We start from the raw sequence: 19417 nt of genomic DNA on the forward strand, positions 1-19417 counted from the left end.
TATCTTATGGGGCTTCTTAACTTGTGTGAGTGGAAAAGAGTCAGAACATTTATTCCTGTTTGGCTTTTTATTTTAATGGAAATAAACTGCTCTTCCATTACCTTGAAGAAATCTAAATGTAATGCTTACATTCTAAGCAGTGTAAAACCTCAGTTATGTAGACCCCAAAGGATATGATATATAATTAAGAGACTGTTTGCTCTACCCGTGTAATACTTGCATGGTTATGATTCTTGGATAAGAAGAGCAGACTGCCACTCAGGAATCTGTGTAAATAACTGGATGGCATTCAATGAAGGGAGCCAGCAGTGGCCAGGCTGCCAAATAACTAATAACAGTGGTAATAAATATTTATGAGCACTGTGTTTGAGCCTGGTGTTTTGCACAGGCCAATCTATCCGTTTGACTCTGATCTTTCCACTTTTTCACTGTATGTCATCTGGGGATGCTCCATCAAATATTCTCTGCAATGACCTGGGGTTAAATCTTGCCCTCGAGGTGTTCCGAAACTACTCAGTTTCTAAGGAAGAGTATTTTCACTGTTACTTGAGTAACCATGGATATTCCTAAATTCAGCATATGGTGGCTTTAATACCTGAGGAGAAAGATCAGTATTTCCCGGTACTTTATCTACAGCCATATTTTCCTGTTTGTCTTTCTGATCAGTGTGTTAAAACATAATCTGAGACAGCTGAACTTCAGGAGGAATATGCTCGTCTATCTTGGGATGGTAAATATGGGACACAGTGATCACTGCTTTGGATAAATGCCCATAAGTGACTGTTTCTCTGAAATTTCTTTTTGTAGATGATTAAATAGATATTTTCCTAATTGTATTTTGAATGATGGAATTAATCTGTGATCATTAATGTGACACATCATACTCTCCAAATTGAGAAAGGTGAAAATCTGTGAGCTAAAGTGAATTTCTCTATGAAAATGTCTGGCCAGAACCCTGTGTAGCATGCAGTTATGGAGCAACTGTAAATCATCCTGTTTAAACTGAGGCCTCTTATAAAACACTGAGTAAGTGTTTTCACTGGAATATTTTCTTTCAAACTGCAGAGGGAGAAATGTCATGTCAGTTGATATAGATTGGAGATGCAAGAAATATATCATTTGTTTTTATAACTGTTCTACTGTCATGTTGCTATTCTTGCAGTTTTATGAAGAGCTGACTGCTGTGTGTTATAGGGTATTCATAAATGATGATTAATTAATCTATTTTGGTGGCCTACTACAAGCAAACAAACCTCAGAGTTAATTTAATTCTCTACTCTTGGTTTCAGAGGAGAAAAAAACCCACAACATTTTCAGTTCACTAGAGGATATAATATTCTCAAATCAGCCACTTTTCAATTAATTTTAAATGGCAAACAGAGCAAGGAAATTTTGTTCTTGTCCATTTACTTCTATTAAGGATTCATTTTCAATAATCAGAGAATTCTGAGTCAGCTCATTCTTACCTTAAAGGTTTGCTCCTGACAATTTAATAAATTATTGTATGGTGTGTGCTTGAAGGCAACAGATTCTTTTTCTTTTTTTCCCAATAACCCTCTTGTTGACACACAGCCATTTATTACTATTTCTGCCATCACCTAGCTTGCTGAGAAGTAATTCTGATAAAGTACCCAAACGTATGGTGTGGAGTATCAACTGCCATAAAGAAGGAAAATGTCATGGAAGAAAAAGAAAAAGAAAGATTATGTGTTATCCTAGAAACATTTTCTTTATGCTCTCAGTTTCAAGCTAATTAGTTTCTAAATATGCTGCTGAAGGCTTGAGTTTCCACAGGATAGTGTTTTCCTATACCAGCTCTTTCCAGCTGGTATGACAGTGTAGGATGAAGGAAGAATTATCTTTAAAGGAGAAAAAGGATTCAAAAGCCTGAGCAAGGTTGAAATGGATGTCATCATACACCTGAAGTTGAACGATAAAAGTGGCTTCAACTTCTATGCCTATATTACAATATTTATATCGCGTTATCAGTGCTTACAGTGCTTCTAGTCACAAAAGAGATGTCTACTGGGGAAGGGGTGACTGTGGTAGATAGAGGCACTTTTGTAGTATGTTGTCCTTCAGTATTAGTGCATGTTGGTTATACTGAGTCTCACTATGGACTGTGGCAGCAGGAGGACTGAAGGTGTTCATAATTCTGAATGTGCATGGGATACAAGTGTCTTTCTGAATAAAGAAGAGATACTACCCACATACTCAGGGAAATGCTACTGACTGCTTCACACAGTGACACCAACCACATAGGTGGCTTTGGCTAGTGTGCTCCTGGGATGGAGCCTCATGGTCATCTGAATTGGGACAAGCATCTGATTATTTGTGTGCTTTACTTCAGGGTCCACTTACACACAGTACAACTGATCTTTACATTGTCCATGCAGGTCAGAGGGCTGCAGTACAAAGAAGAATAAGAATCAACTATCTTTATGTATATTAACTTTGTGTTATGTGTTTGTAACCATTAAAACAAATTCTGACATAGCTGGTTAATAATAAAACTCCCTTTTATGTTGGTAGACAGAACGTAATGTAATTAAAATAATAGGGACAGGCATGTCCCTCTCCCATGTGCAGTAGGCTGCTAATGATGGCTCATCGAGTATTGACCTTTTTGTAGGGGGGAGGATTTTGTTTCTCCTGTTCCTAAAATATGCTGAGATTATCTATTCACATGGCCCTTATTAGAACAGTTATAAATTACTTTTGGATCACACTGTATCTTCTACAAAGCCCAAGGTTATTTTTTATTTTTCCTGCAGTTATGCTCAGTGAAACAAAGCAAATAAAAATATTATTAATGCTCAAGATGTTCCATAATAATACTCCCAGATCTCTTGTGGAAGGTAGGAATTAACCTCTTTTTGCATTTACATTTAATATTCTGAAGCAATAGCATGATTCCTGTCTATTCTTGTGAGGAGTTAAGGCAGGAAACAAAAACAAAATGTAAGTATGGCATATGTGAAATGTAGAATCTAGATCTAACAAACTGGAAATGAGCAGTAGCCTCTTTACAGTCACTGTAAATTCATCTAAGTGGCCATCAAAATTAAAAGCATTCCATGACATTTATGAAGAATTTTTCTTTCTGTGGTGTGCAATCATGTTTTGTTTACAGTTAGAATAATGATGTGCCTTATTTAGGGTCAGCTTCTCCTGAGTTGAGTTCAAAGTTTCCTTTCAATCACACGTCTGATTTCACTCTCAGTAACCATTTAAGAATGATTCCACTCTCAATCAGCAATCAATTCCTACAAAAGAAGCTAATTTTCCTGAATTCATGTATTACTTCTCAGCTCAGGTTAAAGTTTCTTGGAGTTGTTTGATTGAGACAAGAAGAGCTTAAAATAAATGTTTGACTTATTAGGTGTTTAACTTTCCCTTTTTCTTCTACTATTCTCAACACTAAAAAGTCACAGAATCGTATAATCACTCAGGTTGGAAAAGACCTTAATTAAAGGTCATCAAGTCCAACCTCAGCCTAACCATACTACCCTAACTAACAACCCTCCGCTAAATCACGTCCCTGAGCAGCATATCCAAATGGTTTTTAAACAAATCCAGGGATGGTGACTCAGCCACCTCCCTGGGGAGCCTATTCCAGTGCTTAACAACCTTTCCTGTAAAGTGGTTTTTCCCGATATCCAACCTAAACTTACCCTGCCACAACTTGAAGCCATTTCCCCTCCAACTTTCACCAGTGAGAAGAGACCCACCCTGCTCTCGCTGTAAGCACCTTTCAGATATTGGAAGAGAGCAATAAGGTCTCCCCTCAGCCTCCTTTTCCCGAGGCTAAACGGACACATTTCTTTCAGTTGCTCTTGTAGGGCATGTTCTCCAAGTCTATCAGTTGCCAGTATTTTGTTTTGATTAGGAAGACAAAACACACTTTTGCAAAGTGTACTTATATCTCTGGGCACTTTGTGGTAATTCAAATGTAAATCTATAACTATGTTTATGATGGAATTATGAAAAAGTAAGCATCAGAAGACTGGATGCCTTGCAGTAATAAGTAAAAAGTTAGCCCACAGTACTTTATCTCCATACCAGGGAGAAATGTTGAGGAAGAATAGGAAGAGAGGAGGTGTCTTCTGAATTAAGACACCAGATATAAGGAATAATATTTTCCTTGATACAGACCTTCAATTTAATGATCTCTCTAAGGGATATCCTAGTTTAGGCTTCATAGAATCTTTATTCATTGCAGTCAGCCTTGACTGGACAAAGATGGGAAAGCCTTAAGATTGTAGGTTCCCATTTTGTTTCAATTTCTGATTTTTTTCTTGCTTTTTGAAGGTAGCCTTATGCACATACAGTGGGTCATACGTTTTGCAAATCTTTGTCCTTTCACGCAGCAAGGTCTACAGCTATTTCTTTGATTGGAGTTAACTTGACGGTATCTCTAAGGTGGGGTTGGTGGCTTTGGACCTGAGGCATATCTGTAAGTGAACAGAAATTCGGAAGGATGCTGCGTTAAAGGAGGTGATGGTAGTAAGGGTTATCCATCATCTTTTTAAGGTCAACAAATAATGAGAGCAATATGCACCAGACTGGCAAGTAAATCCAATTAACTGACTTTTTGTTTGAGTAAGTGGGTCTTGCTGAGTCTTTTCAAAGACCAGTATACTTATTCTTGCTTTATTGTTGGACTGAGGTGCCTCTTGTGCTGTTACTTGCTGACTTAATAAAAAGCTGTCTGTTTAAAGAGAATTTTTAGAGGAAATGACTCTTGCTCTTGTTTGTAATGGTGATAATATTTAGGGCTGTATTTATTAGCTTATCTTGGCTGTTAAACGTTTATGACTGTAGTTTATTGTCTGTGAAGCAGGGGAGTAAAGGAGATGAACTAGAAAAAAGATACTGAAGACCTTGTGGATACCGCCGATGTGATATACAGGTTGCTGTAGATGTGATATACTGAACAATTTGTAAGAGTGGGCTTTAAATATGCCTGAGCATTTCTCAGGAAGCTGAAAAAGAGGTAGTGGTCAGAGAACGTGGACTGAACCTACTTAGTTCTGAGGCTGACACGCAGATATGGAAAAACCTACAGAAATTTAAATTCCAGTGGAGTTAATTAATCTCTTTAGTAAGAAACCTGCTCTTTGGTGCTGAAAGTATTTCAGTTTGGGAGCTGTATGCTATGAAGATTATTTTCTTAATTATAAATCTTAATGGACTGCATTTTGAAGCAAGGTAGATTTGCTCTGTTCCTCCCACTTCCTCGCTGTACGTCATGCTCTGTACTTGTTCATGTTAGCTTATGATAGAGGCAGCTGTGAGCCCACCTTAGAAGCGTTACTGGTGCATCACAGTAAAGTTCTTTGAGGAGGAACTACCTCAGTGCAGGCTGAATGTAACACCAGTATACTTGTCTTCTCTTTGGACCAAGTACATTGAGCACAGAAATGCATGAATAGTTGATCTGAAGGGAAGCAGTTAAAAGAAAAACAAAAAAGCAGTGTGGAGCAGAGCTGGTGACAAACAAGGGAGGGGGATTTAAAAAGGTATCCTGGAAAGAGTTTGTTTTTTCTTTTTTTCCTAAAGGGAAATTAAGCTGAGTAAATAATGAGAATTAGAATTTAAAAGAAACCAAAAGCAACAATAAAAAAACTGTCCGAAAATGACTGGAATGTTGAACTCTTTGAAATAAAATCTCCCTTGCATTTCTTATAATTGCAGGAAACAATAAAGCCAACATTGAGAAAATAATGCTTTGAAAGCACCTCAAAGCACTGCAAAATGTTTCTAAGGAACTGGCAAGGCTTAGGAAAAGAGAAGAGGAAATTTCTGTTTGTTTAAAAAAGGAAAAACACACACACACAAAAATCCTAACAACAACAAATTGAGCAAAAAGTCACCCACCATGCAATCAAAACTTTAAGCTGACTTTGTTTTCCTGTTAAAGCTGTGGGATGCTCTACACCTGCAGAAATGTTATTTATTATTATTATTTTTATTATTTTTTGCAAGGGATCAGGTTGCTGTGGGGTTGAGACCAGATAATTTTCTATCACGTTAAGTAGCTGGGTAGTGTTAGATTCAGATGTTAAGGCCTTGGTATTTCTCCTGTCTAGTGCTCTAAAGAAAAATCAGAACAAGTAGGCTGAAACAAGCATTTCCTAATGGCTCTGGTGCTCTCTGACTTGGGATGCTGTGCTTTCATGTTGCCAGCTAATGCTGGCTGTGTGTTCTCTGTGGGATGCACACCCTACCAGGGACTTGGGTTTTCTCATGTGGAAAGATTGCATGAGATCAGAAATGACCAGAAATGAACTTTTCGCTGCTGGAAAGAAAGCTGCCAGACAATGCAGGAGTGCACTGTGGTGGGTAATTCTTTAGTTACTGACTTGAAGGTGTCTTGAGTAGGAGTGTTTTGTATTTTAGGTGCAACTAATAGGGGCATGCATGCTATCACTGTGCAGAGATAAGAGCTCTAATTCTTAATTGGGAGAAAGATTTTAAGTTTGCTATCAGAATAAGATTAGGTACAAAAGAAGTTTCTACAAAACATTTTTGTATTTTTGACCAATTGATGTTTTTTCTTTTTTTCTTCCCTTGCTTATTTCTATTTGACTGTGGTGGTTTTGCTGTTTTCTTAGTGCTGGCATGAAAATGCTGACTCTGCCCGTGTCCTAATTAGAATTTTGTGGTTAACTGATTTTTGATGTCGCTGTCAAATCACAGTAGCATTGTTAAACAAACAGCATTGATGATAATAACATAGCACTGATTGAACTGCTTGCTTTGGTCCAGAAAAGGAGAAAAAATATCCTATTTGAATTTTTCATTTTTCATTGCTTTTTTTTTTTTTTTTTTTTTTTTTTTTTGGTATGAAACAGAATAAGAAACATGCAATAGCCATACTAAAGTCCCATTTTCCATCCCAAATTGTATGCGTGTTTCTAATTTTTAAATACATCTGAAGCTCCTTGTTATTGTTCTAAGCCTTAAAATGAATGAAACTGTTAGAGAGGAGCTAGATGGAAACCTTTTGAAGGAGTTGCCCTATGTAGATTTATTTCAAACCCAGTCTGTTCACTGAGACTTTTCCTGCTACCTTTAATGAGCTTTGCTTTGAAGTGTTTATGCAAAGAATAAGTACCCCAAACTCTAGACTCAAGCAGCCTACTGCATTAGCTGGGTCCTGGAAAGGTCTGGCTGGTATTCTTATAGCCCTCATTAAAACTCAAAGGAAAGTTGGTTTGATTTCTGTCTGTTGGTGGAATTTATCCCTCCTCTGCATACCACTAAATCATCTCTGCCAGACGTGACTCATCCCTAGGATTCATAAATTAGAGAGTGAAAATATATATCTGAGCCACAGAGTATTCAGTAGAAACCATTTAAAAAAATCCATCAGAAGATCCTGCTGACAGTTTCTCAAGAAACTACCCTAATGCAATGTCATTTGGGCATTTTCTAATTTAACTACTTTTATAGTAGCATTTCTTTACAAAAGTGCAAACATTTTTTGTATATGAGCTTAATATATACTTGTTATACATTTGCTGATATTGCTTCATTTTGGGTAATGATCAGGATTTCTGTATTCCCCGTGCTTGTCAAACTTCAGGAAAGCAAAACAGAAGATTTTCCAGTAGCCTTCATTGTAAGTGCTTTAATGTTGGGAATGGAGAGCAGATACGCAGTTCTTTCCCTTTCCAAAAGGTAAATGTATTTTCTTTACCTCAAACAAGAACTTAATTATCTCCCACCCTCCCCTGCTATAAAAGTTTCCTATCTGTTACATTATTCCTATTTTGTAAATTCCCTACCTCACAGTTAATTAAATTTGAAATGTGCTTCAGTAATCAAACTAATTGAAAAAGTGTTTAATCAGAATCGTGATTATTTAAGTAGTGTTTGTACTTGCGCTTGTTTGGGGCAGGAGGGGGGGAAATGAGGTAGAAACCTGCTTCCTTAGACTAATAGTGTATGTTGTGATATCCTGTGTGCTACCCTGTCCATATGGACATCAACGCAGAGAGGATGTATGGACTTGAAAACTGGGCACTCCTTTGGAAGCCAGCGCTGATTGGTTCCATTGAACCTGGGCTGCTATTCATGCTAAACATCCCTCATCCCCTCATCATGCATGTGTCTGCTCAGAATGGCTTATAACCCCACTTGTTCACACGTGTTCAGGTTTGAACCTTGACTTGGTAAGCTAGGAAGCTGGGAGAACAGAAATAGCTGACTTCTTGTTTGATTTTAGAGAAATACCTGTGTTCCAAGGCAAAAGGTGGTGATGTGCTGATTTTAATTAAGGGATTGCAGTTATTCCTGAGATTCAGAACAGACTGAAAAAGAAAGTCTTAAGTTGTGTGAAGCAAATGTAATAATTTTGTTTACTGTAGAATAGCGTATGGATTTTCACTTCTGGAAGCCTTGACTCAGGGTAACAGTGGACATGAAGTGATTTCAGCTGTACTTTTGTCCTCTCCATCAGGTGAATAAATGTGGTGCTGCTTGGTGCCAAGGGGCAGCTTGAGTTAGCGGGGTGATGAATTAATGCTGTGAAGGGAAAGGGGCCATGCTGCACAGCGCCTCTTTGCTTGTTTTGCTGGTGCTATCAGTCTATTTCCAAGCACCAATTTCACCTACAGCCCTTTCCAACAAGGCAAACAGAAAGAAGTTTCAAGAACCCCAGCAGCCCTGGTTGCTTCCAGGCCTCATCAGAAGCTGGCGCGAGCAGTGCTGTGTATACGTGTGTGTTCAAAGTAGGGAGAGTGCTGCTGTTCTGTGCCCACTTGAGGGAGAAGCTCATGACTGCACAACTCCTGCCAGATGACACTTCTGCACACATGGCTCAAATACAATAGTTGCTTGTATGTCTGCTTTTTAAGCTCAGGGTACCTGAAAGAGTGACTTAAAGCTGTAGGGCACTGGTATTACACATTGCCCAGGTAACGTGTTGCATATTTAAGGACATAAAGACATGAGGAAGATGTGAAAATTCAAAGGTTGCTGTCGATGGTGTTGGAGGTCTACAAGAGTTGAAACGTTCTTGTCCAGGCTGGCTTCCCAGGACAGACCTGGGACAAACCGTGCTCAGAACAGGACCTGATTTGTTTTGGGAGAAACTGCATAGTTCTCTCTGATAGGGAAGCCAGGAGCAAATAGGCACTTGGGTACCTTGTGGGATACCAGGCACCAGGACCCAAATGTGAAATTGGAAACCATGCTAGCCAAAACGGATGCAATTATTAGTTTTTGTATATGTAAATCTTCTCCTCACCAGAAAAAGTCTGAGCTATGACTTTTAGATGAAAAAAAAAAAAAGTAAACAATATCAACAGTTATAAAATAAACAATGGTACAGACAGTTGCTTTTGCTGCAAAACTTAGTGGGGCAACTACAGCGATAGGTAAAGTGAATTATATGGCGGGGGGGACTGTGTTATGGTAAAGATTTTATTTTATTGGAATTATTTCTATCCATGAATTACATTAGGTACATTAAATAAGATGGAAAAAAATATGATTTTTCAGAGAGTCTTTGCATTCCAGACAGTTGTTCATTTCCATAATCCATTCAGACAGCACACACTGGTTTATACCATACTGCTCTTGGTAAAGCCCCCAGATGCATAGGTTAATATCCAAATGTTTTAAAAAAGCATACTCGTTAATGAACATAGGTGTGTGGAATTCTTCTAGGTTATATGCTGTAAAATCTCTCATTGCTATTCTTATGGAAGTTTGGGGAGTAAATCACATTCACAGCATACTTTTTTTTTCTTTTTCAGTGGGGTTTGGAACAGACATTCTTTTGATCCTTTTCAGAAGATAGCATGGATTTTAGGATACTAATCTCTGTTGTGTTTCAAATTAACCACCAAAACTCTATGCCTTTTCTTACTTTGAATGAAAACCGGACTTCCCCATTTGTTCGTTTGTGTGCTGTCCAAATTTGGTATTTTTTAAAAAATGGGTGCATAGCTGTTGCTGATTTCATTTTATTCTTTCTTCCTACTCACATCAGTAGCCTTCTGAGATAAGGCTGGATTTTTTTTTATTCTCATCATCACATATTTCATAGGGTAGCGTACCAACCTGACTTGAATGATGGTGGAGTTTTGTGGTATATCTTCAGCTCATACATGATTAAATTATATTTCTTCCTGTCTGAATAAGCACTATATTGGAGTAGATTCATACTTAACTCAGAGTCAGGGAAGTGCATGTCAGTATTTCACTTGTGTGCCTCAGCTCAATAAAATAGCGGTTTTGATGAGGTAGAGATAGAAAATCATAAAAGTAGAGGGGGGAAAAAATCAAACGTTAACAGTATAGATATAAAGCTGCTCTCTTCAAATGCCACCCAATAATATATATTGCGATCTCAAGTTATTGGAACATAGTTTGGTCAAAACAAGCTCAAGTACTGAGAAAAAAAAAAATCAAATAACACCTTACTCCTCCCCCTTTCTATTTATTTATTTATTTTTTTGGGGGGCGAGCGGGATGGGGGAAGAAGTATTTTTAACTCTGTTGTGAGCATCACTGAGGCACAGTTTAATCTGGAGTGCTTCACACGCCATTACCACCAATACCCCCTCCATAGGAAAAGTCTAATCTTTGCTGCTGCATCACCTCTGAAACCTCATACCATTAATAAGCAAAGGGTAGAACTGTTTTTCTTGAGTTTTCCATTATGTGCAGTGTAACAGGTGGGACACTTAGTGTGCCTGTTTGTGCTGTGAGCCCCTTTAGGGAGAGATTTGGTTGTTTTTTGGGTGAGGACTAGCTGGGGGAAGAGATGCACCTATGAGGTTGGTCCTACTCAAAAGCAGCTCAGAGATTCCAGAATAACACACTGAGGAGACCGTAAGTGTTGAGATAAGCCTATCTTGTTTCATCCTGCTCAACAATAATTTCTGAAGCCTATAAGAAAATTGGAGGGTGCAAGAAGTATTTTGTAATTTAAGGAAAATGTGAAAACGTAGAAGAAATCACGGTGGCTTGAGCATACTCAAAAACTTGGATGTGGAATAGGCAATTGATGGAGGAAATGAGGATGCTCTGAGCATCCCTCTTCTTGGGAAGAGGTCATATACTGCTGCTGAGTGCTCACCTGTTTAAATCTGGGGGTAACTTCAGTTAAGTCAAAAATAGCACATGTAATAATCCATGTATGAGAAAACTCACAGTAAATTTCAGCAGCATCCCAAGCCAGGTTAAACTAAATAAGCTATGGGGAGAAAAGCATGTCAGAGAGGTAAACAGATAGAGGATAAAGAACAGCCTTTTTATTTTCAAGTTAGTATTCTCAATTAGCTGTCATGTATGATATAGAAAAATTCCTAATAGACATGTCCCTCTTCTTTATGATCACTAAATTGCTTTGACTCAGGCACCAACGTAGCTTCGCAGCCAAAATTTTCACACACAATCATCTAATTATAGGACACTAAATTCTATACTTAGGTCTTTAAATAAAAGCGACCTGGATTTGAGAGCTAGCTTCAACTGAAGTTCCTGTACCTCTACAAAAAAGTCGATGAGTACCATAGTTGAAAACCACTGAAAATTAGGCCACCTACCAAGACACAAGTCATTTATCTTGTGAGTAGAATACCTTATTTGAGTGGAAAAGGAGGAAGGGAGGACAACAGCAAAAAAATAATTGGTATACCTTTTTGTTCTTCTCCCTCTAACCTCTAAGCTACTGTCTCAAATGGCACCAGGCTATTGTTTACTTCAAAATGCAGCATTTGCAGTCATGTGGCTTTCCTCCTTGATAAACACAGTCATATCTGTTTATCTACACACATTGTGTTGTCTTAACTGTGGGGGCACATGCACTTTAGCATGGCACAGTTCAGACTGTTTTATTGAGAGACAAAATTGGTCAATAGCTATGCAAATCATCCTGAAGAATGTGATGCTCGTGATCAAACCATATGTGTGTAGATTGTTTATGCACATTTACATTTACATAGATATGCAATAGGTTATGGTTTGTGTAATCTTGACAAAGAAAAAGTGCAGAACTGAACACAACATATTCTTGGATAATGCTGTTCCTGGTGCTATTCTCATGTATTTTGTGAAATTATTACTTTCTTACCTATATGCACTTGCCTCATTAGTAATGTTCAGCCAATTTCATCTTTTTTCTATAACTGCTAGGTGATGTGTAGGCATTAGAAGGCTATATAGTGCCTGAGGGTATTTTTTTAGCTATGCAGGACCTATTTTTAAGAAGCAGTGATGAGGGAATTATATCAGCCCTGAGCCCTGGAGTTTCCAACAAGTTCTCTTAGGAGTGTGCAGAACCATGATTAGGGAAACAGAAAGAAAAGTGGAATAAGGTCACTCTGCTCTCTCTACTCTTGCTGTTTTCTTTCAGTATTGGTTAGACGTGGCAATGTCCTTTCCTCTTGCAAGGACTCAGCTTCAGGGTGAGAGAAAGCTTGAAAATGACAGGAATACATTTTCCAACAACTTGCTGCATACAGACAGAATTTTTTTTACTAATTTCTGGATGGTTTTTTCTTTCTTCGTCTTAAACCGTATGTTCCCTCTGATCAAGTAATCTTCTTTTTAATTTCCTAATGTACATCAAAGGAAACTAATACCTTTCCCTTCTTCCCTTCCTCCTTCCCATCACTCAGTGTGTCCAAAACTAGCAAAAGTAGCAAAAGAAGGTACCTACAGGATTCAGGAGAATGGTGAGGAAAAGTTCACCTCCTCGGATACTTTTGTCCAGCTCCTGAGGACCCCCAGGATATTCCTTGTAAAAAATAGTATGAGTGAAAAGGCCACAGGTCTGTCGAGGGAGCACCTAAGAACAAAATGACAGCACCGTTGTATTATATTAACTTATTTCTGTAAACTTACTCTAACATATTCGCTGTGATCCATGAACAAAGCTGCAGTCCTTTCCGACTCTGTAACCCAGTTTGTTTATAGACTCTAGTGCAGATATGATTTCCAGATGCAAAGCTGCATCACACACGCAGACTGCTTTAGCCAGCTCATCCAGTAATAATTAAGGGCTTGTTTCCTGATGTTTGGAAGAGAAAGAAAACAAAAAGCTAAACATTTCTTCCCTTGGCAAGATTAGTTTATTTAAGGATAAATAATGCTTCCTGGCCACCTTCACTACTGCAGGTAATTAATGTTACTGAGGCACTGAAATGAATTTCTATTCAAGGCTGTGGGCCTCAAATGAGCTTCACATTTTCTTCAGTTTAACATAATGTATTGTGTATTACACAGTGTGCAAAAATCACAGTGAAACCCTTCTGTCTGTCAAACCTTTCAGGACTGGTGGAGCATGCATGTGAGAGAGATCTGAGATCGGGTCTCCATCCCATCATTAATCAGGAGGCTGCATGTCAGAAATTTGCAAGCTAGCAGATGTAGGAAGTAAACTGTTCTGGGAAAAGTAGATGTTTTAGTTACACTGCTAACTAGTTACAATCAAAGGGCTCTGCTGCAACCAGTAAAGACAACAAATGTCAGAGCTTATAGATACTGCCTAACATATGCAGAGACATGATTCACCTGGGGAAGGCCTTTTGTTTCCCTGCAGTCAGTGCTTTCATTTTTCTACTCAGTTAAAAAACAAATAAACCTTAAGATCAGCAAAGCCTTTTAATGTGTAAATGCATTGCTGAATTCAAGTCTTTGCCAATCATAATTGGACTTTGTGCAGTAACTTATTGGTTTTGATTGAGACATACTGAAGGAATGGCATCAAGTTGCTCTGGGGAGATTCAGGTTTTATGTTAGGAAAAACTACTCCAAAAGAGTGGTTGGGAACAGGCTGCATATGGAGGTGGGGGAGTCAGCATCTCTAAAGGTGTTCAAGAGATGTGGAGAAGTGGTACATAAGGACATGGTTTAGTGGGCAGTATTGGTGCTAGGTGGATGGTTGGGCTGGATAATCTTTGAGATTAAATGTGGGGTGTAGAAGAGTCAAGTATGTGTCCAGTCCCTGGTTCAGGGAGATTCAGGAGCACAGGTCAGAAAGAAACCTTGGCCCTAGAGAAGTGTTAGAGGAGATTACTTTCACCTGTTCATTCTCTCTAGTGTTGAGTTTCTAATCCTTTCATGAACAGAGATGAACCAGACCTTGAAACATAGGCCTTAAGCAGTTTAATGAATTTCAAAATATGCATTTATATTTTTTGACTGATGGTTGGTAGTAGATTGGGTTACAAATACACTTAGTTTCAGAGGATTACATTTACAGTTGCCTGAGTTTGTGTGACTTTTTAAAATTGCATAACAAGTGCACTCCTTTGGCATCTTTACAAATCCTCGATCACAGAGAATTTTAATGATTGCATTAAAACTTGAGACATTTGGTAAAAATAGCATACGTTTGAATCACTTAAAGTAATATTGCTATGAAGCATGGAAATGTAGTGTACCATGATGCCATTGTGGATGAAGCCCCGTCTGTACCGTGCAGGCTTCAGGTGTGGGTATTCTTCTGTGCTGGTCACTCGGATATGCCAGACCTTCTTCCAGGCTTCATACAGCTGGATGTGGACCGGGTAGACCCCAGAGTGGTGTGGAGCCACTGCGTACCCCATGTCAGTTGGTATGCCATGCTCCTGCAACACAGCAGAGGGAGGAATATATTTAGGAGGAGAAAAAGAACATGTAATTCTTTGAAGATTTTCTCCTGCAGATAACAGCTTTGAGAAGTTTTTTGAGAAGCCTTCTATCTATTTGTATGTAGCACATGCTAAAAACAGGGGAGAGGTGGAGGGAGCTGGAATTAGTTTGATGTCTGTAGAGTGACAAATAATCCTCTTGGATTACATTGTGTTACTGTTATAGAGAACAGGTTTATCTGCCTGTTCATTAGATGTTGCGTGCTTTATAACAGATATTCTGTTTGGTTCTGCTTAAAGAACCTTGTAAATTATAAAATAGTATTAGAGCAATGAGCAGAAAAACTTGTTGCTGTGACATTTGTGGCTTTTTGTTTCCTATTATTTGAATAATAGCAAGATGTCTTGCTGATACAAAACAAACAAAATATGGGCATATGTCCCCTATAGCTTCTGAATATGCTTATGTTTCTGAAAGTATTAGGGTAGTAGCAAAAAAATCTGGACTGATAGACATAATTTCAGTTTCATAAAGATTTATTCAGTTCCTCTAAGGAATTATGTGCGCTGTCACATATATAATCTGTAGGCTATCTTGAAAGTATCTCCTGATGGAAACAATGAGGTGCTTGCATGCAGGTAGATGGAATCAAGAAGCTAGAGTGTAAGCACTAATGTGCTGAGCTTGTTCCTTTACTCGAAGGTCTCTTGCCTTTGTTCTGCTGCTAATCGCATCCATGACCTCATGGTCTATCTGAAAAACTCATCTGATGAGATTATCTAATGGGGCCCCTTAACCTTTTCTGTAGACTGGGATGTTTCTAAGAATGCACGTGATCGAGTAATTAGGTGTGTTGGTCTGAGTGATGTATAGAAACGTACCCAGCATTTTGTCACCAAATACTGCCAAGTAGAAAGGTTATGTTCTGCCTCTTTTTCCTCACTCTCATACTTGTTTTCAATCCCTTCAATTTCTAAGTCCTTTTCAACTCCCATGGGAGATCTCCAGGGGATCTCTTTCTATGCTCTGTGTTTACTGTACCTCTTTGGCTCCCAGTGCTATGTGGTGTGGGACAGTGCCCATGGCCCCAGTTCATCACCTTCTCTCCTCTGCTGCCCTAGGCATCAGTAAAAGCACTCCCTTCTCCTGCTGAGAGAGCTGCTGCATCAGCCATTTTCTGTTCATATATAATTGATACAGATGAAAATGGTTAAAATGTGAGCTGGTGTGCTTGTCCTTCTTCTTGCCCATATTATCTAATAACTGTTGATTACTTCTGGGAGTGGGAGGTTCTGTAGGGTTTCTTTAAGTACTTTGCAATGAAAGGCTTTTGGTTCAATGAAAAAAATTAAATTAAACCTATGGGGAACACTTGAGGAACACCACTCAATGCATCCACTTAAAATTATCTGTTTCTTATTAGCAAATATTGTAGGTTACCTGCTGATCTTGAGGAAGGTGGGGAGAACATATAAAAAGAACACCAAACACACTCTCTTGCAATTTACTGAAAGAAAAATGTGACTTCCAGTTATTAATGTTACATACCTGAAAGGCATGAGTCAGTTTAAGGGTGAAATGATGAATAGAAGTACACTTAGAAGTGTCACTCTTCTCTTTTCTCTTTTCTTTGAATATGAATAAAGGAATAGGTTATGTCTAAGTGTTTTTGAAAAATCTGACTATTTATTAACAGAATGTCTGAGCAGTCTATGATGCTCACAGCCAGATGTACTGTATTACAATGTGCAATAACAAAACTTCACCAAACCCTGTTAGGGAGTTCACAGACACAAATGTAAAGCGAAAGTGTTTCAATCTAGCTAATGGCTGCTACTCTGAATATGTCTGAAAGTAGGTATCTGGATGAATACATGCAAAATGCTGTTTATCTACTTACTATTTGCAGCGGGTATTGCTATAGTAACAGAACCTCAAATGATAATCTACCATTCACAAATAAAGTAATGCACCACTTTCCAAATTCTCAATACAAAAAAATAATTAACCTCTGAATAAACCTGCACACTATGCAGTTCATCACTTAAGTACATGTCACTCAGACACCCAATATAATCTAAAAAAAGAAATAAACAAGACATAATCAGATTTTCTTTGACCAGTTCCCTGTTCAGTTTACTTGGGTAGATTAAACATTAGATGTCCTATTTTAGTGATTTCTTTTACTTTGTTCCCTTTTTCATATATATATATATATTTAATAGAATTTAGTTTGGCGTTGAGAATTAATGTGTTAAAGAAGAAGCATATATGTGAATCCAAGAAGGACTTGATCCAAGCTGTCAAGCAAAATGGGAGGTGCTATTAGTGAGTACACTCTTTGCTCTAGGGAATAATTCCCTACTACATTTCATAAGGTTATTTCTACATTCCAGACTTTGTACATGTGTTTGTATAGTTTGGAAAATTTCTAGACCTTTTTGGCAATGTAAAGAACAGTATTATGTTCTTGAGCATGCTTGAGCTGGTTCAGGAATCCAAAATAGGAACTGGAAATGCTCAGTCCTGCCAATGTAGCCTGGCTCATCTGCACAGCCTTCAGAGCTACCTTACAAGAGCCATGTGCAAGACGGTTACTTCTATGAGTGGTTTGGAAGGCTGAAGTAATCTGCTACAACTCCTTTCCTCGCATAATTATCAGCTTCGTTCAAGCAAGTGAAGACTTCTGACCTTGCTATTTGTACAGAAATGAGCTGTATTCATCATGTCAGCATGTGCTATGTATACTCATTCTACATTTGCTAAAGAAAAGACAGGTAATGGAGACTTAGCACTATTTTCCAGGGGTAGGTGTATTCTCAAAACGTAAGTTTGTGTTCTGTTTTCTTCTGTGGGCAGATGCTGGAGATTTTAGTTTAAAAACAAAACAACAACAAAGCAAACAGTGACAGGAAAATTGGCTACTTATATTAGCAGGATGTTGTTTGAGAGGAACTTGGTTCCTGATTGCAACAAATACTGAATTTACTTGTTAAAGCACAGTAAGAACTAAAGCTATGCTATATGATGGTAGTCAATCTGGCTTTTAAAAACAACTATTGATTTACTTTACAGAAATATACAGTACTGACCATTACTGGGAAGAGAATAAGAAATCCCAGCTCTTTAATTCAGCAAATCTTATGTCTACTGTGGATTTCCTTATACAATCACTTGAACTGCAAGAGTGCCTTTATAAAACTAATTCTTAGATGAAAAACTAAATATAACCTCAAGCAAGTTTTCAAAAATGTTTTGACTTTGTCCAACAGTAGGTGATATAGAAAATACAGTACTTCATAAGATGTTACCTTCCAAAGTTGAGATTTACATAAGCTTTACATACTTTTAGTACTGGGATATATTTTTAATATTGCTGCAGATAGATGAGATTTCCTATGGGATTATATGTTACTTTGCAAGTTTAAAATATTTATTTATTTATTTATTTATTCATTTTAATTTGGTAAATGAATTTACTACTTATTTGTCAGCGATCATAAAATTATGTGGTATTATAGCCTCCCCAGACACAAAAAATTTGTTTTTATTTCTGGATAATTTTATTGAATAAATACTTCATCCTTTAATTTTAGTTCAATTCTAAACTGTTAAAATCATGTTTAAAAATTCTCTAGCTAGACAAAATGATTCAGCAAATAAGAAGTTATTGTTAAGAGACAGAGGCTTATGTTGTGCAAAAGTAAAGTATTTTTCTTAGTTTTATGGAAGGGTATATCAGGTTGGAGTAACTATAACTGTTCTTGGGGTCAATGGCTTGCAGGAGGTCTTTCGCAGCATTACCTACAGATATTAATCATGGGAAAAATTTAATTCATCTGTCACAGGTAGATGCTTCACATGTGACATGTAGTTACTGTATTTGTATTCTTGTTATTTAAAATGTGTATTAAAAGCTCATGGTTTCTCTGTGATGTGGGCAGCTCAGGTATTTTAGGTAGGAGAAGTGCTTATGTGAATCTAGTTGTTTTATAATCAGGAAACTGAATCAAAGGAGCAATACTAGAAGAGGTCTGAATTGATTTGTTTTGTGTAGGTGCATCTCAATTCATATCAGATCATAGTGATGTTTTTACAGCCTATGATAATTTTTGCCCTATTTCTACAGTGCTTGGAGTGTATATGTTCACAAATGAGAGCAGAAGATAATTAGAGAGCAAATAAATCAAGGGAGAAAATAAAGAGCTACAGGCTTTGGATTAAATATATCCTAGTTTCTGTAAGATAAGGATGCACAAGAGGGAGAGGAAGAATGTATTATGATTAAAGGTTGGCAGTAAAAATCAGCAGAACTTGGTTTGTTTTATTTTTGGAATGTGGGCTATCGGAGACATCTGCTTACATGATTTGTTTACCTCTAGATCAGTTGTCTGGCCTATAAAGACGTAAGAATAATAATACTTGAGATCTTATCAGTTTGCAAAGCTTAATCCATTAATGTCTGTAAAGGATTTGGGAATCTTCTGGTAGAAGAAGAAGAAAATAAAACAACCCACAAAATATGATTGACAGAACAAATTAATAATGAAAATAAATATCATTTTACTTTAGCTGAACTTTGAAATGTACCATCCGTATATACATAAATAATAAGTTGTTAGAATAACAAAGTTATGGTTAGTCTGCAACTTGCTTTACTGAAGTTAAAGTCACTTGTTCTGGTGTCTGCTTGTTCGGGCTTTCTGGTATAAATCTGCCCCAAAGGGTAAAAAACAGAGATAAAGAACAAAATCTAAAGAAAGAGACTTCACACTTTGTCTATGAAAAGTGAGGGAAAAATGAAACATGAATCACAGAATCA

General features: G+C 37.6%; 1 protein-coding gene across 1 annotated transcript in view; it reads right to left on the reverse strand.

Moving 5' to 3' along the window:
• Window positions 1–19417, reverse strand: part of LOC140251865 (bifunctional heparan sulfate N-deacetylase/N-sulfotransferase 4) — a 108291-nt gene that overhangs the window by 31334 nt on the left and 57540 nt on the right. Inside the window, exons 5-6 of the mRNA XM_072336025.1 lie at window positions 14406–14591; window positions 12680–12808 (exon numbers count right to left, since the gene is read on the reverse strand). Coding sequence (XP_072192126.1) covers window positions 12680–12808; window positions 14406–14591 — 315 coding nt within the window. The remainder of the gene's footprint in view (window positions 1–12679; window positions 12809–14405; window positions 14592–19417) is intronic.

Source organism: Excalfactoria chinensis, chromosome 4, assembly GCF_039878825.1.
Source record: "Excalfactoria chinensis isolate bCotChi1 chromosome 4, bCotChi1.hap2, whole genome shotgun sequence".
Taxonomy (NCBI): Eukaryota; Metazoa; Chordata; class Aves; order Galliformes; family Phasianidae; genus Excalfactoria; species Excalfactoria chinensis.